General features: G+C 31.2%; 4 protein-coding genes and 1 non-coding gene across 6 annotated transcripts in view; 1 reads left to right on the top strand and 4 right to left on the bottom strand.

Moving 5' to 3' along the window:
• The first annotated feature begins 36 nt into the window (after positions 1–36).
• LOC111395122 (indole-3-acetate O-methyltransferase 1-like) lies at positions 37–1,492 on the top strand. Its single transcript, XM_023021133.1, has 4 exons — positions 37–48; positions 212–274; positions 594–869; positions 996–1,492. Exons 1-4 carry the CDS (start codon positions 37–39, stop codon positions 1,347–1,349), a joined length of 705 nt encoding a protein of 234 aa, XP_022876901.1. The 3' UTR covers positions 1,350–1,492.
• A 1,923-nt stretch (positions 1,493–3,415) lies between these two features.
• Positions 3,416–3,501, bottom strand: TRNAM-CAU. Its single transcript is given in 2 exon segments — positions 3,416–3,451; positions 3,464–3,501. It is a non-coding gene; the product is annotated as a tRNA-Met (tRNA).
• Positions 3,502–3,918: 417 nt separating this feature from the next.
• Positions 3,919–12,798, bottom strand: LOC111395750 (trigger factor-like protein TIG, Chloroplastic). 2 transcript variants are annotated; one of them, XM_023021885.1, is made up of 13 exons: positions 12,402–12,798; positions 11,907–11,990; positions 11,335–11,463; positions 10,935–11,023; positions 7,681–7,864; positions 7,190–7,280; positions 6,564–6,718; positions 5,826–5,918; positions 5,653–5,745; positions 5,477–5,557; positions 5,127–5,276; positions 4,655–4,750; positions 3,919–4,444 (listed from the first exon to the last, which is right to left on the bottom strand). In XM_023021885.1, the coding sequence occupies exons 1-13, from the start codon at positions 12,711–12,713 to the stop codon at positions 4,367–4,369; spliced, it is 1,635 nt and encodes a 544-aa protein (XP_022877653.1). In that variant the 5' UTR covers positions 12,714–12,798; the 3' UTR covers positions 3,919–4,366. The 2 variants fall into 2 exon arrangements, with proteins under 2 accessions (XP_022877653.1, XP_022877652.1); XM_023021884.1 differs by lacking the exons at positions 10,935–11,023; positions 11,335–11,463; positions 11,907–11,990; positions 12,402–12,798 and adding exons at positions 8,516–8,604; positions 8,916–9,044; positions 9,488–9,571; positions 9,983–10,378.
• Positions 12,799–15,260: 2,462 nt separating this feature from the next.
• On the bottom strand, positions 15,261–17,571 carry LOC111395749 (grpE protein homolog 2, mitochondrial-like). The gene is made up of 3 exons (XM_023021883.1): positions 17,398–17,571; positions 16,065–16,193; positions 15,261–15,731 (listed from the first exon to the last, which is right to left on the bottom strand). The coding sequence occupies exons 1-3, from the start codon at positions 17,569–17,571 to the stop codon at positions 15,645–15,647; spliced, it is 390 nt and encodes a 129-aa protein (XP_022877651.1). The 3' UTR covers positions 15,261–15,644.
• A 2,185-nt stretch (positions 17,572–19,756) lies between these two features.
• LOC111395121 (EH domain-containing protein 1-like) overlaps positions 19,757–24,990 on the bottom strand; it is a 12,367-nt gene continuing 7,133 nt past the window's right edge. The window contains exons 14-15 of the mRNA XM_023021132.1: positions 21,718–21,725; positions 19,757–19,773 (exon numbers count right to left, since the gene is read on the bottom strand). Coding sequence (XP_022876900.1) covers positions 19,757–19,773; positions 21,718–21,725 — 25 coding nt within the window. The remainder of the gene's footprint in view (positions 19,774–21,717; positions 21,726–24,990) is intronic.

Raw genomic sequence — 24,990 nt, 5'->3', positions numbered from 1 at the left:
TTACTAACCTTTCCTTTTTTCTTTTAATTTTGGGGAATGGTAAAAAAAGTAAAAAATAATGGCCCCTGGTTTGATCAAAACCACTTTTTGAACTTATAGTTCTTTCCTTCCCTTTACTATGTTAGTGTAGAGCTATAAATGATGAATGCATGGGAGACTGATTATTTTTGAATTCTTTAGAGGAAACCTCAGTTTCTTTTTACCTTTTTAGTTCATATTGGAGATTCTTGAGCTGCATGCATGGCTTTCATATATTATATCCTTCAACAAAGAGGTGAGAACTTAAACTTTTCAGTGAGAATATTTTATGTTTGTTGGCATATAACATAGAAAAGTCTATTCTACTTGTGAAATCTTCCGCGAATTATTTTTGTTGTCACTCTCGGAAATCGAGGATTCGGTGATAAAAAAAATTTGTCACCATTGACACATTTCATGTGGTATTGAATATGTATTCTATATTATCCTTCAAGAAAGAGATAAGGTCAAAGACATGGAAAAATCGATATAAATGTTGAAAAAACTTTCCCAGTAAATATTTTATGTTGTTTGACTATTAGGCTAATCTGAACAAGTTATATCATGGATCCTAGGTTCCTGATATAGTACTAGATAAGAGATCAACGGCATACAATAAAGGAAGAATATTTATCCATGGTGCAAATGAGAGCACTGCAAATGCATACAGAAATCAATTTCAAAATGATTTAGCCATGTTTCTAAGATCAAGATCAGAAGAAATGAAAAGAGGTGGATCCATGTTCTTAGTTTGCTTGGGGAGGACTTCTGTGGACCCTACGGACCAAGGTGGGGCCGGACTTCTCTTTGGTACTCATTTTCAAGATGCTTGGGATGACCTTGTTCAAGAGGTAGTTTATGATAATTTACTTTTAATTTATACGACTATATAAATACTATTTATTTATTCTTATTTATATCGTCAATACTTTCTCTTCTACACTCCACTAATTATTTGACTTGAATCTTGCATGCAGGGCCTAATCACTAGCGAAAAACGTGACAACTTCAATATTCCAGTATTTGCACCAAGTCTACATGACTTCAAGGAGGTAGTCGAAGCCAATGGCTCCTTCATCATAAATAAGCTCGAGGTTTTCCGAGGAGGAAGCCCTTTGGTGGTTAGCCACCCCGATGACGCGGCTGAGATTGGCCGCGCCCTAGCCAATAGCTGTAGGAGCGTTAGCGGCGTTCTAGTTGATGCGCACATTGGTTATCAACTAAGTAACGAGCTCTTCTCTCATGTTGAAAGCCGAGCCACAACCCAAGCTAAGGAGCTACTAGAAAATCTTCAATTCTTTCACATAGTGGCATCTCTTTCTTTAGCTTAGTGAAAAAGGAATGAGAGAGAGAGAGAGAGAGAGATGTGCATAATATAGGTGGGGAAAGGAATGTGTTTTCCTTCACTTTTGTCTCCTTTTGTACCTTAATCCAAACAAAATAAATGAAGTTAAGGAAAATATTTCATTCCACTTCCTTTATAGATACAATATTATTGTCTCTATATATTATTCATTTTCAGATACCCACCTAGCATCAGTATAGATGACATTAAGCGACATGTCTAATTAAATGGCCATATATCATTACATTTAATTACTAATCATTTAAACATGCTTCGTGTAGCATTATTCTTCTCGCAAATATGTCTGCTGTGGATACAGTATGAATATTTCAGCAACTTCTGGTGATCTAAAGCTCACCCTCTTCTTCATCTTTCCGTTTTGATTTCTGCGAAGTGATGAATTCTCTGGCTGCCATTTTTCACCTTCATCAACTTTCATTGATTTCTGCGAAGTGATGAATTCTCTGTCTCTAGATTCAGGCACCAAGTCTTCATGATCTCTTTCAAACGATGGATGAATTCTATTGGAAGAACAATGTTTAGACACATTAAAACCTGGTGATGATAAAATGCATTCTTCTAGAGTTAACACTTTACAGGTATTCTTCAACAGCGGCTGCTGCTTCTGATGTTTTTGCTGATTTTCTTGTCCATGGGATTGTTTCTTCTTTATTTTCGACGTGGCCCATAAGCATCTTGGCTTCATACATTCCAACATTGATGCTGTTAGGCTGCCATTTTTGTCATCAGAGTTTTTCTTGGATAATCCATCGGACCAAAAACCGCAGAAATATGATCCCATTTTTACTCAAAAGGAAGGAATTATGAACAAGTTGAAGATAGCTAAGACTGACTGGATTATAAAGGGAACCTTTGACGGAATCTACAACTTGAACTTTCATAGGAAGATACTGGCTGGTAATTAGCAACTTGGATAAGTCTGAATCAAGGTAATTAGACATAGTATATACCGTCTAACAAATGGATGGCTTTTATTCTTATGTTATAATTTCTATACATATTATTCATTTTGTACAAGGAGGCATTGGAGTTAATGGAACTCTGTCGACAAGGAAATTTTTTGTATTAGTGAACACGACAATGTAAATTTTTGGCTTGTTATAGGTGATTATAGCACGGGTGATAAGATAGAGTTGGGCCGTGGGTAAGATGAGATTTTATATTTTCTTGTAGCATGTTCAGTACGTGAACTATGGGACACCATTAAAGAAAATATAATGATTAATGACTAACGAAGGTGTTTGGTAAGTGGAGACGTGTAATATCGAAAAATATTAAACATGAAAAAGAAANAAAATATAATGATTAATGACTAACGAAGGTGTTTGGTAAGTGGAGACGTGTAATATCGAAAAATATTAAACATGAAAAAGAAACATTACTAATATTAGGATTAGCTAGTAATAGTGTCTCGACATATCGCTTAGGAGAATGAAAAGTATGATAGATAATTGTTAATTTTTATTTTTTATTCTACTTCAATACTGACTAGTCGATCTTATCAAAGATGTTATTATTGTGGACCAAACTAGCTAGACGAGTACAAAATCGTTGAGTTTTTTCTTCTTTAAAAATGTTTAGTGGTAAAAAATTTGTTGAGTAACTGCTGCAAGGGTTTTCTTCTATATTCAATTATTTAGAGAGGGAAGTGAAAAAATTTTGCAATCGAAATAGATTTAAAATAATATTCATATTCTTGTTACCAACTATAAAAAATCATTGTTCATTTGAACGACCACTTGGATCGATCTTCTTTCTATTGCTCTTTATTCTGGGTCACAATTGACTTCCATTGGGAAAACTGATACTGATCATTCTTCGTCTAAAGTATTTTCTGTTCTTTCAACTCTCAACATTATGTTTCAGGTCCAACTTGACTGAGGTTATTAGCATTGATCAATTATATAGAGACACACAATTTGACATCTATGACAGGTAGGTGGAATCACTCTCCGACCACAGTTTAGAAAAAAAAAATAATAAATAGGTCAAAAAAATCCAAATGCGATCGGTTATGGGAAAAAAAATTAATGGGGTGAGAGAGGCTCGAACTCTCGACCTCAGGATCACTCTTTAAGCTATGAGACCTACGCGCTAGCCAACTGCGCCACCACCCCTTTTGTTGTCTCTTCCAAATAAATATAATATTATTTTAACAATCTTACACGAATTTAAGTGAGAATCATATTCGCACATGCATGTTAATTTTTAAAAAATTAAGTGTAGAAGAAATATAAATTTTAAAAATTTATAGTTGACTATGTGTTCTTAATTAAACAAGTTTGACCATGTTGACGTTTTGACAAATGTGTTGGTTCATAAAAAATTTCACACACCAAAGTTTTGATTAAAATATGAATTTATGCTGCACGAAAAAGTGATGAATTGAAAATAAATTATAAATAATAAGTACATTCATCATTTTTATCCATTAGCGAGATAGGTCTGCATGAAACATAACCCTGTAAGACCAGTTTTTTCGAGCAAGCACTATCGGCATATGAACCACAAGAAAGGCACATAAAAGCTTGAAGGGGAAAAAAGTAGTAGGTCGATTTCGATGTATCAAAGGCTGTGTAGATAGCAGATAATCAAATGAAAATCTGAAGATGAGCTGATTATACTATCATCAATTTTGTTTAACTCGAACTCTTATTCTGAAGAAGGTACTACTATCAGTAGAATCGTTCTATCAAGAAGATGTCGACAATTAGTTATCTTGCCAAAACTGAAGCTAAATTGACTGAAAGCTTTAGCACTCTTGCCTTCTATCGGAATGTTGAAGCGCTTGGATCTTATGTTCGATCTATTCTTCGTCCTTTACAGAACCAAAGAGCCTCTTCACATTCTGCTCTCACTAGAAGATGATCTTACACCATTTGCTCTGATTGTGCTCGTGCCCACAATTTCTTTCTCAACAAAGACGCCCATGTCTTCTTCACTGATAAAAGTAAAAGCATACTGAACTCTGATCTCCATTCCTCACTTCATTTTATATTGTATATCTGCACGCTCTCTCAGCCATTCAAGCACTTTTGCTCCCTCGAGTACCTCTTGTACCTATTCAACATCACAAAAAGATCGTGTTATGGTCAGAACTCAGAGGCTCTGTGCATGTTATGATGGGAAAACAATTGATAATTTGCCAACATCCTTTCATATTTTTGGGTTATGTTAAGAAGAAGAATATGGTGAAACACTACTTTGTCCGATATTAAGATCCGAACTAAAGGAGCATTGGTATTTCAAGAATAGATGAAATGGCATTACCTGTCCTCGTACACGCTCCTCGTCATATTCTTGGTTATGACGTTTGAATTCAGCAATCGAGTTCTCAACCTCCTTGATCAACTCATCTGATAAAATCTGAACCACAATAAAGCATATCTTTTGAGTCCTAATGCCTGAGAAAGTTAGAATTCTCGTAAAAGGAATTTTTTCCTAACAGGATGTATGGTTTTCTCAATTAGATATATCGCTGCAAGGTTCACTAAAGAAACAACAAAGATATTAATAAGAACCTTCGTCTTGATAAGCAAATGAAACACTTACTAAAATAAATGAAAATTGTTATGATCTAAAATGAAAAGTAGAGAAACGGAGAAATTTTTTGAGAGCCAACTTTTTTTATTCCCTCACTTGACTTCTTGAATGTTGTTGATACAAATGCATAGACACTGGTAACAGCACATGGGAAACTACAGAAAAGTTGGGTAAACAGAATACAAAAACCGGAATCTACCTGCAAATTTTCACGTTTAAATATGTCACCAACAGCTATATTCTGCTTTATAATACTTGTTATATTTTCTTTTTGGCTTTCCATGAACTCCTTCACTGCCTTCGGACTTGATAGAGACGCCATTTGTTGTTCACTGAGTTTCATATTTGCCTACATCAACAAAGTACTTTTAGTGATTATATATTCTCTTGTTGCAATGAACTTCTAGGGAATGCTTGATATGCAGTATTGAATGAGATTGGACAAAATAATTGTCAGGATTTTAGCTATTTTTCTCCCTTTTGTACATGCCACTAGAAGTCTAAGCAATTAAAATGGTTTCTGGTGAAAATGGCTCTGCAGGCGCTAACCTGAATTTGCAAGAGTTGGGCTCCATAAATCTGCCTGGCTTGTTCCTCAAACAATGATTGAGGAATATCAACTTCGATCATCTAAGAAAATGTACAAGACAATGAATGAGATATATACTGTGCAAAATCATTACAATATGAATAATTTTGCATCCTATGACATGGAAAAAAAATACTTTCTGTAATTGATCTAGAATGGCATTGTCCGTTGCTTGTTCCTTAGCTGTTTGCTCCACTTCAAGAAATTTCTGCAGCAGCGTTTCCCTCACCTACAGATTTTTATGAATATAAAATTCCATTGAGATCCTTGTGATATGTATTTCAGTTACATACAAGTTTGACAATTTACCTCTTCAATGGTGGTGCATCCAGAGAGAATCCTATCAGCGAGGGAGTCATCTAGTTCAGGTAAATCTCTGTAGAATAGTTCTTTACATTCAACCTAAACAAACAAAAGTATATTCATTCTAATATTCGGTCAATAAAGTGTTTTTTTGGGAGATATTATTTGAACCAAGAATGATTTTTTTGGAGAATATGTGGCTAAGAAGTAAGGAACAAGCAAAATTATTTTATTGGGAAAACTTGTGGTTAGGAAATATTATGACGAAGAATGATTATTAAATAAGTTGCCAAACAAACGGCAAAATGTAAAGTGGCTTCCATAAAGTACGAACTGCTTGGTTCAATAAAAAATCATGCTTTCACTTAATACATACACAGAACTCCTTGTTAAGGAAATAATCAATCAGAAAAATGATGAAAAGATGGACCAAAGTCAAAGAGCAAGTTTTATGAGGTAGCAACTTGTGATGAAGCAGCAAGCAGCTACCATAAATTGCTAACTTGGTATCTGGTACAAAGATATTCAGGAGCCAAGCAAGAACGGGGAAAAAGGTAAAGCTGATAATAGTATATATTAATTTGTGTTTCAAGTGAGCAACTTCATAACATTTTACAATAGGAAAGGCAAGAAAATAAAAAAGAAAAAAAGAAATATAGGCATTTCCGCATATGTGTATAACATTTAGTCTTCAACTGTCATTTATTTGATATATGACTTACTCCAAACGGAAATAAAACTTACTGTAAATTGAGCACTAACACCGCGAAGATCTTCTTGTTTCCACGATTGGGGAAATACATAAGGAAAATACTTTGTTTCACCACGTTTTATTCCAATAACTGAGTCCACGAAATCAGGTAGTATTTTATCTCCATCTTCTGTATCAAACTGAAACCCTGGAAAAGAAATAAATTTGAAGCCCTTCAACATTCTTCAATCCTTTAGACAAACCGTAGCAACCTCGATTAAGTCCAACTAGTAACATAAACGATCCAGATATTATCCTTTCATCATTTTTTCAGGTAAAAAATATGAGAAAAATTAAGCATGAATAGTTATCACCCTGCATCCCACAATCTTCATGTCCTTCACGCAGAAATAAAGGCTTCTTGGGGAAGTCACTCATTCCTAAAGACAGATGAATTTCCCAGAGAACATATGACGTTCGCTGTTTTCTTGGATATGGAGACAAAAGAAACTTGTGTCCATAACGCTCAACTAATGCTACAAGTCAAATGTAAGGGCTGCTCCAAAAATTAATAATTCGGGGAAAAGAATAATAAAGAACGTGCAATTTGAACAAAGGAACAGTACTCATGACTAGATAATCACAGACACTGAAAGAATAACTAAGTTATCATGCAAACCTTTACTATCAGCAGATGGTATTCTTTTAGCAGCTGATTCGTCTTGCTCGATTGTTGTTGCTGATATATCAAGAACAGCAACATCACCTACCTGGAGAGGTATTACATAACTTAGATGAGAATGACTGGTAAAGATTTGCTTAACAAGTTGAGTTTGAATTCTATGAAATACATTGAAGAATAATGCAATCTTTATGCAACTCCATGTGATAGATACAGTGTACACACTAAACGGATAAAGGGAAGTAGAAAATAAAGAAATCAATCTTCCCAATTCCAAAAACTATTCAAAGAGAAGTGGGAAAAAAAAGGACCTAGGAATGTTGTAAAACTGAAAAACCTGAAGCTTAAGGTTAAATGATTTTGTGTGACCATACCCAACCTAACCAGCCCTGCTCCTAAAGGGAACAATAAAAGAAAGGAAGAAACTCGCTTATGACATCAAAAGTTCCACTATGAAATGGTTGAGAGACGAAGCATGATTCGTTTACCTCAAGTCCTCTTTCAGTTACAATTTTTAGTGCACCAAGGGCCTTGTGTCGACGTCTTAATTCCTGTTCGGCAGCAGTCTGAGCATCTATTTCTTTGTCAATCTCAACAACAATCTTCAAATTCTGATATCCATTTTCAGGTATCCATTTGACTTCAGGTGCCACATCAACGATAACATCATATCTAAATCAAGAGACTGAAACTGTAAACTGCACCAGGCACATGAAGTGATAGACAAGTGTAAAATGAAGGAACATATAATAATACAGTCAAAGGATCAAACACTTAATGAGCTCATCCTAAGAAACTTTAGGCCAACACCAATGGGCATATCCTTCTAATCCCATCTCCACCCCTACGTAGATTTGTTCCCTTTCCCAAATATGGAAACGATTGAGAGGTATTTGTGAAATTTATGATGCACCGACACAGACCCGTGTGTCCGACACGATACGTGTCGGATATGCTAACACGCGATTTTTCAAAAAAGTACTGACATTACAAGTCTTCGACACATTGATTAAATTCTTTAAAATTCTTAATTTATATAGTATAAATTTAGTTTTACATCTCTTAAATCTTTGAAATATGAGTACCTATTTATTATTTGCTAATAATTTTGAGTTAAAAATATATAATAATTTTTAATAAAAAAAGAAAAATGTTTACAGTGGAGTGTTTAAGGAGTATCGATATCGACATGTGTCGGACACAGACACTACCCTAGTTGAAGTGCCTGTGAAATACATATAAGCATTTACCCGCAAATTTATTACAGTACCATGAAACTTATTGACAATAAAGGGTTTCGTAACCTTAAAAATGATCACAAACCTCAGAGATTTCATAGAAGAATAAGTCTTTTCCATCTCTGGAAACTTCGTTGAAATGCGGACTGAGTCTTCTAAGGCTCTTTTACTCACCTATGAAGTAGCACCAATTGAAGGTAATTGGCTTCAGCAAGAGTGATAAAATCCTTATTGTAATATGTTACTAAAAGGTGAGAAAACAAATATCTTTTCAGTAGAAAGATTACAATGATTTATATTATAAAAAATAAAGCCAACATCTTATGTATTTAGTTCTCTTTTTCACTCAAAGCATCGTAAAAGCTCTTCTTAGTTTAAGTAAATAAATAATTTCCATATGCATTAGACCAATTTCATAATACAAGGAGCTTAGGGTAACTACAAACATTCAATATGACAAATAGATTACTGGGCAAGAAACACACCGAAGACATGGCATGTGGAAGAGTTCTCTTCAGAATAGATTCAATTGTCGCCTTCTGAACGGTTTCCTTCCCAACGTAACCTATGAGAATGCTTTCTGGAACATTCTTCCCTGCACGAAACCCAGGGACCTAATAGAGACAACAAGCAATGTAACAGTAAATTTATATCCCATGATACAAGTACAGGAATGTGTTTCATTACTTGCTATTACTTGAATCATTTCTTCAGCAGCATGAAAACAGATGAAAAATTAAGAGGAAAAATCAGCATTTGAAAAAATGAAAATTCATAAAAATCTAGCCGCACAAGAGTCATCTTCCATCACCAGCACTTGAACATAATAATTCTGAACTCAGGAAAAACGAGACTAAGACTACATCTATCATAATGAGATCCTAAATTTCTTGAGACTCACTTGTTTCACACAAAAGTGGTACCAAAATTCCCAAAAGGACTTGTTTCAATGCAATGATACAAGATAATTTCCAAAATTAAAGTGTGCACAATTGGATCATTGATTCTGATAATTTATAGACAGTTGAAAAAGTATTAAAGGCTAGATACTGAGCACCTTTGCGCGCTTCATAAACTCTTTGATGACTCTTCGGTAACAATCGTCGCATACTTCAGCAGGAACTTCAACGCTCAACCTTACCTTCAGACAGGAAATTCGACGCTTATAACTCGAATTTTGAAGAAAAACAGTACGAGCAATAAAATTGAAAATTTCAAGGTTGTTTATCTTAATTGATGACAGTCCCAACGAAATGTGATCTTGGCATGAAAAATATGGACTTTGATGTTGGACATTAAATTAAACAAAAGAATCGGAATTTCGAAAGAGATATTCACTGAGCAGACCAGAATTCAAAGACTTGGAAGATAAACTCTATGAAATTCAAGAAATATTCACTCTTTCCTATTATTCAGCCAACATTGCTAACGCGCAGACTATTTTTATTAATTTCATAATCATTTTGATACTGAAAAACTCTTAAATTGAACAATTCATTACAACAATAAGAGGGAGAGTATGCAAGAAAAATACGAAAAACAGAAAACTCACTCTAGAATTGGGTTCTGGGGTTTCAGTGACTTGAATATCAGCCGGGAGTTTGTCAGTTACAGTGCTATCGACAGCGGAGGGCGCTGCTGATACCATAAACCAAGTCGAACTTAATTTGTGGGGCGGGTTTTGTAGGAAAGACAATTGGCGGGAAGATGGAACTGGCAATTTCTTGAGAGGATTGAACAATAGTCTGCTATCGGATTGAAGAAAATCATTCTTGAAAAGTGAAGGAGAAGAAGGGGAAGAAGAGACTACAGAGAGGTTGAATCGGGGCAGAGCTGGTGCTATTGCTGAAATGCAGAACTCCATCTTTGGCCTGAGCAAAATCCCTTGGAGCGCTGAAGAAGTATTCTGCTCTAACCTCTTTAGGATAAGATATTTCACTGGGTAAATGCTCGTTTTTCATAGGAATATTTTCAACTTACCGTTAAGCCAGGTTTTGGTACAATACAAATTCTTTAAATTTTATTATTTCTTAATTTATTGTTAATTATATATTCTCCGGATAAATAATTTTATACCAAAACTTATAATTTTTTTTATACTTTTTAATCATATATTCTTCAAAAAATTATTCTTTATAAAATTTATTTTCAAAAAGTCTACATCACAGACTTTTAACAATTATAAGTTGATTAAATTCTTTAAAATTCTTAATTTATATAGTATAAATTTAGTTTTACATCTCTTAAATCTTTGAAATATGAGTACCTATTTATTATTTGCTAATAATTTTGAGTTAAAAATATATAATAATTTTTAATAAAAAAAGAAAAATGTTTACAGTGGAGTGTTTAAGGAGTATCGATATCGACATGTGTCGGACACAGACACTACCCTAGTTGAAGTGCCTGTGAAATACATATAAGCATTTACCCGCAAATTTATTACAGTACCATGAAACTTATTGACAATAAAGGGTTTCGTAACCTTAAAAATGATCACAAACCTCAGAGATTTCATAGAAGAATAAGTCTTTTCCATCTCTGGAAACTTCGTTGAAATGCGGACTGAGTCTTCTAAGGCTCTTTTACTCACCTATGAAGTAGCACCAATTGAAGGTAATTGGCTTCAGCAAGAGTGATAAAATCCTTATTGTAATATGTTACTAAAAGGTGAGAAAACAAATATCTTTTCAGTAGAAAGATTACAATGATTTATATTATAAAAAATAAAGCCAACATCTTATGTATTTAGTTCTCTTTTTCACTCAAAGCATCGTAAAAGCTCTTCTTAGTTTAAGTAAATAAATAATTTCCATATGCATTAGACCAATTTCATAATACAAGGAGCTTAGGGTAACTACAAACATTCAATATGACAAATAGATTACTGGGCAAGAAACACACCGAAGACATGGCATGTGGAAGAGTTCTCTTCAGAATAGATTCAATTGTCGCCTTCTGAACGGTTTCCTTCCCAACGTAACCTATGAGAATGCTTTCTGGAACATTCTTCCCTGCACGAAACCCAGGGACCTAATAGAGACAACAAGCAATGTAACAGTAAATTTATATCCCATGATACAAGTACAGGAATGTGTTTCATTACTTGCTATTACTTGAATCATTTCTTCAGCAGCATGAAAACAGATGAAAAATTAAGAGGAAAAATCAGCATTTGAAAAAATGAAAATTCATAAAAATCTAGCCGCACAAGAGTCATCTTCCATCACCAGCACTTGAACATAATAATTCTGAACTCAGGAAAAACGAGACTAAGACTACATCTATCATAATGAGATCCTAAATTTCTTGAGACTCACTTGTTTCACACAAAAGTGGTACCAAAATTCCCAAAAGGACTTGTTTCAATGCAATGATACAAGATAATTTCCAAAATTAAAGTGTGCACAATTGGATCATTGATTCTGATAATTTATAGACAGTTGAAAAAGTATTAAAGGCTAGATACTGAGCACCTTTGCGCGCTTCATAAACTCTTTGATGACTCTTCGGTAACAATCGTCGCATACTTCAGCAGGAACTTCAACGCTCAACCTTACCTTCAGACAGGAAATTCGACGCTTATAACTCGAATTTTGAAGAAAAACAGTACGAGCAATAAAATTGAAAATTTCAAGGTTGTTTATCTTAATTGATGACAGTCCCAACGAAATGTGATCTTGGCATGAAAAATATGGACTTTGATGTTGGACATTAAATTAAACAAAAGAATCGGAATTTCGAAAGAGATATTCACTTAGCAGACCAGAATTCAAAGACTTGGAAGATAAACTCTATGAAATTCAAGAAATATTCACTCTTTCCTATTATTCAGCCAACATTGCTAACGCGCAGACTATTTTTATTAATTTCATAATCATTTTGATACTGAAAAACTCTTAAATTGAACAATTCATTACAACAATAAGAGGGAGAGTATGCAAGAAAAATACGAAAAACAGAAAACTCACTCTAGAATTGGGTTCTGGGGTTTCAGTGACTTGAATATCAGCCGGGAGTTTGTCAGTTACAGTGCTATCGACAGCGGAGGGCGCTGCTGATACCATAAACCAAGTCGAACTTAATTTGTGGGGCGGGTTTTGTAGGAAAGACAATTGGCGGGAAGATGGAACTGGCAATTTCTTGAGAGGATTGAACAATAGTCTGCTATCGGATTGAAGAAAATCATTCTTGAAAAGTGAAGGAGAAGAAGGGGAAGAAGAGACTACAGAGAGGTTGAATCGGGGCAGAGCTGGTGCTATTGCTGAAATGCAGAACTCCATCTTTGGCCTGAGCAAAATCCCTTGGAGCGCTGAAGAAGTATTCTGCTCTAACCTCTTTAGGATAAGATATTTCACTGGGTAAATGCTCGTTTTTCATAGGAATATTTTCAACTTACCGTTAAGCCAGGTTTTGGTTCAATACAAATTCTTTAAATTTTATTATTTCTGAATTTATTGTTAGTCATATATTCTCCGGATAAATAATTTTATACCAAAACTCATAATTTTTTTATACTTTTTAATCATATATTCTTCAAAAAATTATTCTTTATAAAATTTATTTTCAAAAAGTCTACATCACAGACTTTTAACAATTATAATTTTAGAAGAAGTTCGATATATCTTTTATTAAGCGATAGCTACTTTAGGCAAGAACGGAAACAAAGAGATTCACGCTTTTGACGGAGCGAAATCTGAGTGAAAGGTTCACATTTCGTGGCATCAGTTCATGGGTGTAGCTCATTTTTCATAAATAAGTTATTGTTTACAAATTATGGAAGCTCTCAAGCACATAAAAAAGTTCAATATGTTCATCATTTGATCATTCAGAGCATATTAATCCATGTCTTAGTTGGTCGCTAAACTTTTTTACTCTAAATAGATTTTAAATTTAAAACTTTATAAAAATTAAGTCACTGAATTGACTTTTCATTACACATTGGTCATTGAACAATCTAGTTAGTAACTAGCTACAAATAACTGAAATTAAATTTAGTTACTTCGTGTGTTAATCGATTATTTGGAAAAAATCGAATGACTGAATGATAATTGACTTCTTGAACATCTGTTCATCAAATATCATCACACATAACTTGATCGAAAGACCATTTCATCCTCAATTATGATGAAGGGGAAAAAACCTCTATTGAAACTTCGATGACGCATAATTGTGACGTGACCCCAAGAGATTGGCAAATGGCATTAGATGAAAGCATGAATGATAAGCTACTTAAACGATCTGAGAGGGTGTTATGTGGAAATTAAAATTAAATTTTTTCAATAGATTGTAATATAAATTTTTGAAATGTGTATTTGAAAATTTATGAGACCGTGAAAGATGTGATTAATTGTTTGACTTTGATTTAAATTAAAATCAGATTTTTAATCCAAACCAAACTGAATTATACCATGCTATATTTAATTCAAATTCCACCATTTCAAAGAATCAGATTTTGATATATCAAAATCTCAGGGGAGGGGCTAAAATAAAATTAATAAAAATCAATGCTAAATTTTGCTAAAAGTGGTGTAGCAGTTGTTGGATTTTTGTTGTACAGAACATATTTTCCATAAATGACTTGCTAAATCAGAAGAACTATTGCAAAACAGTAAAACGGAATATTATTTCCAGAAAATGAATTGCACAGAATAAAAACAAAAGCATAAAAAAGTTCAGAATTCAGAATGAGGATGATCGAGGCGAGAACTAGGTTTTCTGTCCTTAAGACGTTTTTACTTCGTCACACGGTGCTTACGGTATGTAGTAAAGTGTCTCCCAAGATACAACGATCAGATGTTCTGGTTCGTTGCCTTGCAGTCGAAGTGCTGCTTCTGCAAGTATCTGATCGTTGTATCTTGGGAGAGAGTTGACGGTTGAGCAGTTTCCATCCACCACTCACGCCCAGTTAACGCACAATTTTAGCAAATTGATGGGTCAGTTAATAAACTATCAAAGGGAGGGAATTGATTGAATTTAAAAAAAAATTAATTTTTTTTTTTTTAAATTAATATTAACACAGGCCCACACCCACGCCCCACCCGCCCGGTCGGACGGACGGACGGCGCGTGTCCTTTGGATTAGTCTAGACATTGTCTAAAACTCCCCATTTTCAAAGACTATTAGTACCCCTTGGAGCCCAAACCCATATCCAAACTTGAAATTTATTAAGTGGTTCAAGGTTGTGTTTGCAACCTATGTGGAATTGGAACATTTTTCCAATTCTTTCCCATTTATTCTTCTTATTTATTGTCCAACTTTCAACCATAATTTCTCATTCATATTGAAGTGATTTTTTACAATTAAATATTCTACACTCATCTGCTCGGAACGTAGAATTTAATTGAACATTAATTTCAATACATCGAACATCAGGTCCCACTTAAAATTGTGGTCAAAGTTAACCCAATTGACCCACCACTTCCAACAGCAATGACGTATACTTTCCAATCTCCATCATTTACGTCTTCGATTTTGATGTTGTACGAGATGCAAATGGTTTTTGTATTTCATTATATTTTTCTGCATTTACGAATTTAATTTTTGTAAAACTAAAACATGGCCTATACTAAAATACTACTGTAAATGGCCTCATTTTGATGCAGCAATAAGAACGGAATGAGGGAATAAGAATGCCAAATTGAGGAGTGTAAGTTTCAGACAATCGCCAGTCGATGCTGATGCTCTATCGACGGTCTGGAACAAGAAAACCAGAGAATTGCCACGCCCGAGACTTGTTAATGATGCAGAATGCTACTTATCTAGTTTTGAAACGGTATACTCGATAACAAGCTAGCACCAAACCGTACTGAATGGCATAAGGAAGAAAATTATATTAAAAACTTGTTTATTATACTGAAAGGCAACAGGTTTGCAAAAACGTTGCTCCACATATTTCTTCAACATCAAGAAAAGCCCCTCACATCCAGACGGGATGAGGTAATGCCGTAATGGCGCTCTTGTGGATGTACGACTAGGCAACAATTTTAGGTTTCTAACTCTACATCTTCACAACATTTGAGGACGTGAATCTTAGCTAAGAGACTTATATTGTCACTAAATTCCTTCAAAATAATAATAAATCAATCTAATATGTAATGCAAACTGAACATAAGCTTATCGATATAAGGAACAATGGGCCCATCTTTTTCTCGGACGACCACTTCTTGAATATAGTGAGAGGGCAATGTAAAGAGACTTCCTCAACATTCAGATCATTTATCTGCATCCACATTGTCCGCTGCTACTGTCACACCAACTTCAGCCGGCCGTATAACTCGGTCATGGAGAATGTATCCAGCCTGCATCAAGTACAGAGAATCAGGTTGCTTCAGGTTCATAAACATAAATATCGACAATCTTTTTCTTATAAAAAGTGAGATAAATCACCTAGCCTCCATGTAAACAAATTAAATCAATCAACCGTATTGCAACTAAAGCGAAAAATATACAAGCTCTATCATTTTCATCCTCCAAACTAACAAATGAAAGACTGCATCTAAGATGATTCTTATGTAAGAAATACCAACAAAAATACTGTACTCGACTTTTTTTTTTTTTTAGTAAGATAATTCTTTGCAGATTTATTAAGATAACTGTAAACAAGATGGATACAAATTGTCCAATGAGCATACCTTTAGAACAACTGCAACATGATTTGCTGGCTTCGAAGCATCTGGTACTTGGAAAACAGCATTATGCCTGTTTGGGTCGAATTCTTCGTTCATGGCATCATACTTCTCTACTCCAAACTTTTTGAATATCTGCAGAAAACAAGCATGTGATTTTACCAGTAAACAAATGTTCAACAAGGCCTGTCACCATATGACGACTCAATTACATGACTCAACAACTTGCAAGGAAACACTAGAATTCAATCAGTCGGTCAGATCAATCATGTCAGATATACATCTGAAGAAGATGAAGGATAATCAAACCGGTTTGATTACGATACTGTTGTTTGCTGTACCATTGTCATTGAGCATTAGCAGAAAGTACCATTGTCATTAAGCATTAGCAGATAATGAGCATAATCTCAGTACAAGATGGTACAATTATTATAATTCTTTCATCAATATTAATCCATACAAATACATACCTGGTAGTTTTTCATTAAATAGTCTCATGATAAATTCTCTGCCAAGCAAATTTCCATCATGCATATTTATATATCCTCTTACTTCGCGTTATTTTTCACTTTGTTTTCACAAATTACAAATAGATCAACTTATTGGTAGTATTTTGTATGGCTTTTTAAAGGAAGCGCTCAGAAAAGATTCATGTCTCTCTGCCATTCTGACTAAAAAGCAATCAGCTTACAATGATATATTACAAGTATCATTATCATATCTTTTGAAAATATATAGTTAGAAATACAAGGGACTATCAGAAATATGTCTACAATTTATGCCAAAAATACTGTTGGTACCCAATATATTCCTGTACCAGTGCTATGCTGAACCTAAATGTGATTCATGAGTTCCTGGTCTGGTTTTTATAGATTTGAGTTTTAACATATTAGAGCATCTCCAAGAGATTCTCAGTTTTTAAATAGCATATTCTATCATTTGAAGAGTATCTATAAATTTAGCGAGTTAAAATTTTGAAAAACTCCAATAAGCTCTGTATATATAATATTTAGTTTTACTATTCCCAAAAAATATTTATTATTTTTCTCCATCTTTTATATTAACTAGTTTTTCTCTAGATTATTTTATTATTTTCCTAAAATTGAAAAACTTTGAATTCATTTAATTATAGAGAGCGAGTTTGGCTCCCCAGAACCCACTCCCTAAATTAAAATGTTAATTTAAAGAATCTCTTAGAGCAGGATTTTAAGGATTGACTTTTTAAAATAAACAATATCTCATGTTAAAGTGTTTCTAGGGGATGCTTTTACTCTGCCTAAAATGTATCATTATAGCAGGTCCATGAATGATAAGAAAAGAAAGACACAAATTGCAATACCTCTATTAGTTGTTTTTCAGTCATTTCAACACCTTCAAGAAGTGTTTTAAGTTGTGAAACAGCTCCAGCATCATCATTGGAAGTTTCAATCTTCAAAAAGCTCTCTTTTGCAACAGCAGAAGCCCTACCCAAGTTATCCGCCACATCCAAAAGGCTCTTTGTATATTGCAACATATATCCTAATCTTTTAAACATTTTATCTTCTACTTTAAATATTTGAATATAAATTCATTCTATGATCTAATAAATAAGAATAATCTACAACATACATTTCATATTTTCTAATTAAGATGATATATTCTTCAAATGGTAAATTTATATTTTCTAATTGAGAGATAATATTCTTTATTTTTTCTAACATTCTTTCTGATAGGTTATCTAATCCTTTAATTGTATATCCTGACATTTATTCATACAAATAATCATCAATTAATCCCTACGATTCTTTAAGATCTTAAAAGAGTCATTCTAATTTTAGCAAAAGTTTAATAGTTTTACCTTATGTTTGATCTGAACTTTTATTCTCAGAATCGAGTGACCTTCGAACTCGGAATCTGTAAATGGCTTCCTTCAACGGCTTCTTGCCTTCATGAAATTGTTACTATTTTAGCTACTTACTATCACTGTATCAATTTTTAAAGAATAAAATTCTAGACTTCTGTTAAAGAAAAACTTTCTTTTTGCTAAAATAAGAATGAAACTTTTTATCAGATTCTTCAAGAATCTATGGGAATAAAGATTTAGAAACTCATATTCATATCAAAAATATTGGAGTTTTATTTCTATCAGAATTTATACAAGACTTCTGTTTGGTACAAAGGGATTTTCAGAAAAATTGGTTTTTCAAACTGTGAATGGTTTTTAGATTAACTATGACTTACAACTCGAGATTTCAAGATAAGATGAGATGTCCTCTATCTATCACAATGACTCTATTTATACAAGTTTATGAGACTCTATTACATCATTGAGTACATCAGCAAAGGCACACTTGCATTTCTATTATCTTTCTCCTTGGGTCTACATTTTCACATGCTACTTTAACTTTTTATCCAAAGAGCATCTTTTTTTTCTATTATTGCTCTTTTTCTTCAATATCTTCACATATTGCTGTATTATTGTTCTCCATACATCTTTGTCAAAGGTGCTCTATTATTGTCCTCCTCCTTTATTTCTTCACATGTAGTTGGGGCACTCCCTTAACTGACATGATTCTTTTATAGTGGTAGAATATCTTGAAAATTGATGTATATCGAATCTTGTAATATAGTCCTTTAAAATTTCTAATTTTCCATATCCTTCATTGGATACCAACATCCAATTTTCATATTGACACAAGCGTGAGAATTTTTTATCAAACAATTTTTGGCAATGTTGTATATGGCTTTAATTCCAAGTGATTTCCTATGTCTGATCCATGATTTTGTCACTGTTGGAACTTTTCTATTATTTTCTGTAACATCTATTTGGAAATTGACTGCAACATATCCATATGAGATTATGTGTTTAACTAGATAGTAAACAACTCCATCATATTCTGGACTTGTTGAATAGAATTTCAAATATATTTTCTGTCTTTTGGCAAATCTGGATACTTCTTTTATGAATATGTCATCAAACTTCGCAATTTCAATCAAATCTTTTCCTGGATATATCAAATCCATGAATCCATAGTCTGTCATAATTTTTATAAATGAAGGGTATCCTCCTTCCATGGCTGTTATCTGGGATAAACATTATTTCTCGAAGAGATGAAATATGAAACACTCATTTTTATTTCATAAGCAATTTTGATTATTTCGGCATATTTTTCTTCTTTTGGATCTAAAGGAATTTTATCTTCTTGGTCTATGATGCTGATTGTTTTGGTATCTCTTTTATCTCCACGTATTATAACTTTTTTGATTGATGATACTGAAATGGAATCTCATTTATTATCAGTTAGTATGTTGTCACATTTGGGTCCACTGCTGCTTCCAGTTGTCCTTATTTGGTATTGATTTGGAAAACTCATTTCTGAGCTCTTTGGTATATCTGTCTCAGACAGTATACCTTTTAGTTGTGCTGCAATAGCATCAACTTGATTTTTGAGTTCTAATGCATATTTATGATGTTCGGTAGTGATATTCAACAATATTTTTATATTTGAGTTGAACATGTCTGAGATTTGGGTTATTCCAGAGTTTATATCTTCAGATTCTTCTTTAAGAAAATCTGTCATTTTTTGTATATGTAGGATAGATTGGTATAATTCCATGACATTGACTTTATCCATCAGCAAATTCTATATTTCTGCTGAGAAAATCTGCAAGAAAATTATTAACTCCTTTAATATGAACTATATCAAAATTATAAAATGCTAAATAAGCTTGTCATCTATGGAGCCTTCTATATTGAGGTTCTGATGATAGTTTACTCCTAATTAATCCTACAACTTGAGATTTATCAGTCTCAATAGTAAATTTCTTGGATAATAAAAATAATGAAAACTTCTTTATTCCTCTAATAATTGCTAGTAATTCTTTCTCATGAGTAGTATAATTTATTTTTGCTTCGTTAAAGTTCCACTTGAATATCTACAAATTTAATTTAAATCCGTTTTTTAATATTGCTGTCCAATATTTATTTGAGGCATCAGTATTAACAATCAAATTATCTTTTTCATCTGGTAATCTTAATTATGGTAAATTTTTGCATTCTTCTTTTAATGATTTAACTATTTCTGTATGTTCTTCATTCTATCATTTAGTATTTGTTTTTCTAAGTAAAACTTGGATTTTATGTCTTTTCTTAGAAAGGTTTTCAATAAATCATTCTGCCTAATTTAAACATCTTAAAAAATTTTGTATTTATTTTTTGAATTCTAATTTATCTGAAAAATTTTCTATATTTTTGGATATATGAGTCTGTAATTTTATCCATCTTTTATCTATTGATAATCCAAGAAAATCTATCTCTTATTTTTTTATCGTAGATTTCTTTTTGGATAGTACAATTCCTTCTTTTTTACATTCGCTAATAAATTGGATTAAATGATTTCTATGTTTATCTTTACTATTAAAACATATTAATATATTATTTATATAAATAATTAAAAATTTATTAAACTTTTTAAATATATTATCCATCTTTCTTTTATATATTTGTGGCATATTTTTAGATCAAATAGCATAACTAACCATTCTTGTTTTCCTTGAGGTGTGCAAAATGCAGTATATTATATACTATCTTCTTTCATTTTTATTTGCCAAAATCCTGATTTACAATCAAATTTAGAATAATATTTTTTTCCTCTTGCAATATTTATTAACACTTCTTTATTTGGTAGAAAGTAACCATAAAATTTAGTATATTTGTTTAATTTTTTATAATTTATGATCATCCTAGTTTTTCCTCTAATTTGTTAAGAATGTTTTATAATCATAAAGGCAGGACTACTATGAGCTCCATTACTAGGTCTAATAAGTTTTTGTTCTAGCAATTCTTTTATCTGATCTTTAAATTCTTGTGTATCTTCTATAGTATATATCATTGGTCTGACTCTTATTATAACATTTTCTGTTCATTCTATTTTAGTTTTTAGGTGATGTGGTTTCCAAAATAATAATGGATTTTCTCCATAAATTTTTTCTAATTGTTCAATTATTTTTCTATATTCATTTCTATTCCTGTTTTTCGAACTTTTTAATACAATATTCTTTTATTTTTTATTTCATTATATATAATTGGTTTTTTCTTCCATTTATCACCATGTTGAGCTGGCTGAACTCTATAAAGTTTAAATTCTTTAGGAATTTTTAATAAGTGTCTACAAGATATTTGTAGCATTATCATATAATTATTTTGTTTATAATATTGAAATTGTTGAATAAAATCATTTCCTAATAATATATCACACTCTAATTTATCATATTTATATATTTTATTTATTATAACTTGTTTACTTTCAAAAATTACATTAATTTTATCAGCACTATTAATTATTTAAGTACTTTCTCCTGTAACTCCAGTTATTTTTATATTACTATTATTGTTCCATGATTTTATTAAAAAACTTTTAAATATTGTTATATCACTTCCTGTATCTATTAAAGCACAAATTGTCATATTTGTTTCTACAATAGTAATTTGTATATACATAACTAATGAAAAACTTATCTGATTATTCATCTAATTCTTTTTACATAATGTAGTTTGTCCATTATGAAAAATATATAATCCTTCTCTTTTGATACTATAATCTTCTAATCCATTTAGAAAACTCATCCTTAAAAGTATATGGGAGTTTATATCCATACTCTTATCTATGTAACATGGTACTAAAAGATCTATTCATCCTATTTTTATTGTACTTTTACTTCTAAATCTGTAATATGTACATGTCTATCAAAATTTACATATTTATATGGCTCAATTTTATGAGTTATTAAACATTTATTTCTAATCGAAGTTATATGACATTCACTAGCTTCTGTATCTATTAATATATTTGATCCATTTATACCTTCTTTTCTATTATAATATTCTCGTTCTATTTTCATATTTTCAGCATTTCTATATAGTTTTACTTCTTTTATTTTGTTGATTTCTTCTAACTGTGTTTTATTAGGTACTTTAAAACTTTTTGATCTTTTAATTAATTTTTCATCCTTAAATATAATATTATTGGAACATTCTCTTTCATTTAATTTCGTTATTTCAGGTTTATTTTTTTTTATACTAAATTCATATTCTTCTGAAATTAAGCTTATTTCTTTACGTGGTTCTATTATTTTACTAATATCTTTACATTCTTTATGAACTTCAATATATGGTTTATTGGAATAAATATTCTCATAATCAGAATTAGTAAATGTATATAAAGTTCTATATTCTATAATCATAATTTCATCACCTGGTTGCATGATATCATCTCTTTGAAGCTTAAAATGCAGTCCTAAAATTTCATTAAAGCTTCTATTTTTTAATGATACACAATATTTTGGATAACACGTAAACATAACTTTTTGATATGTTAAATTTCCTTATATTGTTCCTAAATGACTATTTTTTAAATTTATTATTCTTCTATCATGTAAAGTTATAGTTAATGGTAAATCTATCCATTCTCTGAATAGTGATTTAAACATTATTTATATTCCTACTAAATAAATATATCGAATTTTTTCACTTTGTTTTTTACTGGTCTTTGTTAATAGTTCTTCAACTGTATTTTGTTGTTAAAATATTTAATTTATATTGTCCATAAATTGTTCTTACATCTATGAACTTTTCTATTTTGTGATATTCATTTATTGCTATTATTTCTCTTTTCCAAATTTTATCAAAGACTTCTCATTTTCCTATTTTTAAGTCTAAAGATAATTTTTGCAATTTTCTAAATTTGTTATTATCAAAAGTGACTTTTAATTCATATCTTTCTATTCCTTCATATTCTTGTATATTTATGTTATTACTTTCTATTTCTTCAATTCAAGTCCCAATTCATCATCTGTTTCATTTATATATACTTCTTGATTATAGTATTCTTCAATATCTGATATTTCACTTAATTCATTTTTTATTTCTAAATATTATTTTTGTAATATTCTAACTTTCTTTTTATCACAATTAGGGTTTATATGACATATTTCTCCACAATTACAACATTTACATTGACTTTTATTTTTCTTTTTATTCTTCTGTTGATTATATGAGTTTTTTTTTTTTTTGTAATATCTTCTTCTAGATTTTATATATATATATTTTTATTAAAATTCCTAAATTTTTTATTTTTATATTATATTTTATTAATTCTTCTTTCAGGATTACATTCCCATTGCACGGGAGTTTCCATATCTTCACAACATATTTTAATTAATTTTTCTGATTTTTTTTCATTAATTGTCTCTGTTGACATATAAATACAAGTCTTTTAAATAAAAATTTTATTCTTGAACCTAAAGTTCTAGGTATTCCAATATTATCTCTAACATATTTTTCAAATTCTATTTTAAAACATATTCCCCATGAACCTGGTAACTTATTAGAGTACATGTCTTGGTATACTTCTTGATTTTCATTACTATAAAATTGAGCATAATAGTGATTTTTAAATTCACAAGTATATTATTTAATTTTACACATATCACATATTATTAAATTTATTAATTTTATTCTAGCTCTATCTTTTTCAGCATTTCTTATCCAATTTTCTCCTAAAAATTCATTTGAAATATATTCTACTAATTTTTTTATACCTTGTCTATCTGATTTTATTATTTTTGTTTGTACATTTCTTTTTATTAATGTTTTTGTATCATTGCTTATTACTTCCCACCAATTTCTAACATCTCCTTCAAAGAATACTATTAAGAAATCTATTCTTTTTTCAGTATTTTCTCATGTGTCATCTTTATAATATAAAAAGAAAAATATCATTGAATCTGCCCAAATTAATAAGGCTTTTTTAGTATATATTTTACAATCTAAATTTAGTTTCATTCCTCCATGATTAATTGGTTTATCATAATTATCATTTAATTCAAACCTAACTTTATATTTAGAAAAATGCTAAACGACCCGTGAGGTTGACACCACGACTGACCACCCCCTCACAACTGAGGCATGGGTCCCCGTGTCGAATTAAAAAATATTTCCCCCCTTGTGTGTATGTGTGTCAACCGTGCGGTTCATCTAGCACGGTCCTTATATTCATTTCCTTTAAGTGGTTGTCTATCTCTTACTTTATTATAGAATTGTCTATATGGTTTATTATATATATATGTGCATAACTTTCATCTGTATTATGTAATTCCTGTTTAGAGGTTCTTGCTGGATTAGATCCTCCTCCAGTATTCATTAAAATTTGGTATTCACTTATATCAGTTAAACTTAATTGATCAAAATTTTCTATTAATAAATCTAATTCTTCATTCATTTTTATCTTCTTTTTCTTCTACTTTTAATTTTCCTAATGATTTTTTCTCTAGATTTTTCTTCATCTTCTAATATTTTTGGCAATATATTCTTTCTAAATTCATCATCCATACTTCCTGTTTCTATTACTATATTCTATTTTTCTATATGTTTCTTTCCTATTCGAGTCATTTCTTTTTCTATAAGTTTTTTTTATCTATTTTTTTATCTTTATTTTTTATATATTTTTTTAATTCTCTAATTTCAATTTTTAATATATTTATATCATTTCTTGTTTCTTTTACTTCATTTCTTAAAACTTGTACATCATTTATTAACATTTAAATTTTTCCATTTATTCGTTTATTGACATCTTAATTTTTTCTTATTTCTAACTCATAAGTTAATTTGCATTTTTTATCTTCCTTTTTATCAATTATCTTTCCAATTTTTCTCTCAACTGTATTTGGATCTACTAATTTTTCTTTTACTATAGTAAAATATCTACTCTCAAGTCTTAATCTTTCACATTTTAATTTTATTAATTGTCTATTATTTGATATTATCATTCCTTCTGGTATTAACACTATATTTCGTATTTCCTCTTGTATTTTTTTTTTCATTTTTATAAGTAATTTATTCAATTTTAAATGTGTATTATTACTTGCACTCATACTTTTCTTTGTAATATAAATT

This window comes from Olea europaea, chromosome 6 (genome assembly GCF_002742605.1).
Source record: "Olea europaea var. sylvestris chromosome 6, O_europaea_v1, whole genome shotgun sequence".
NCBI lineage: Eukaryota > Viridiplantae > Streptophyta > Magnoliopsida > Lamiales > Oleaceae > Olea > Olea europaea.
Note: the sequence above shows the minus strand (reverse complement) of the source record. Positions and strands in the feature narration are given on the sequence as shown.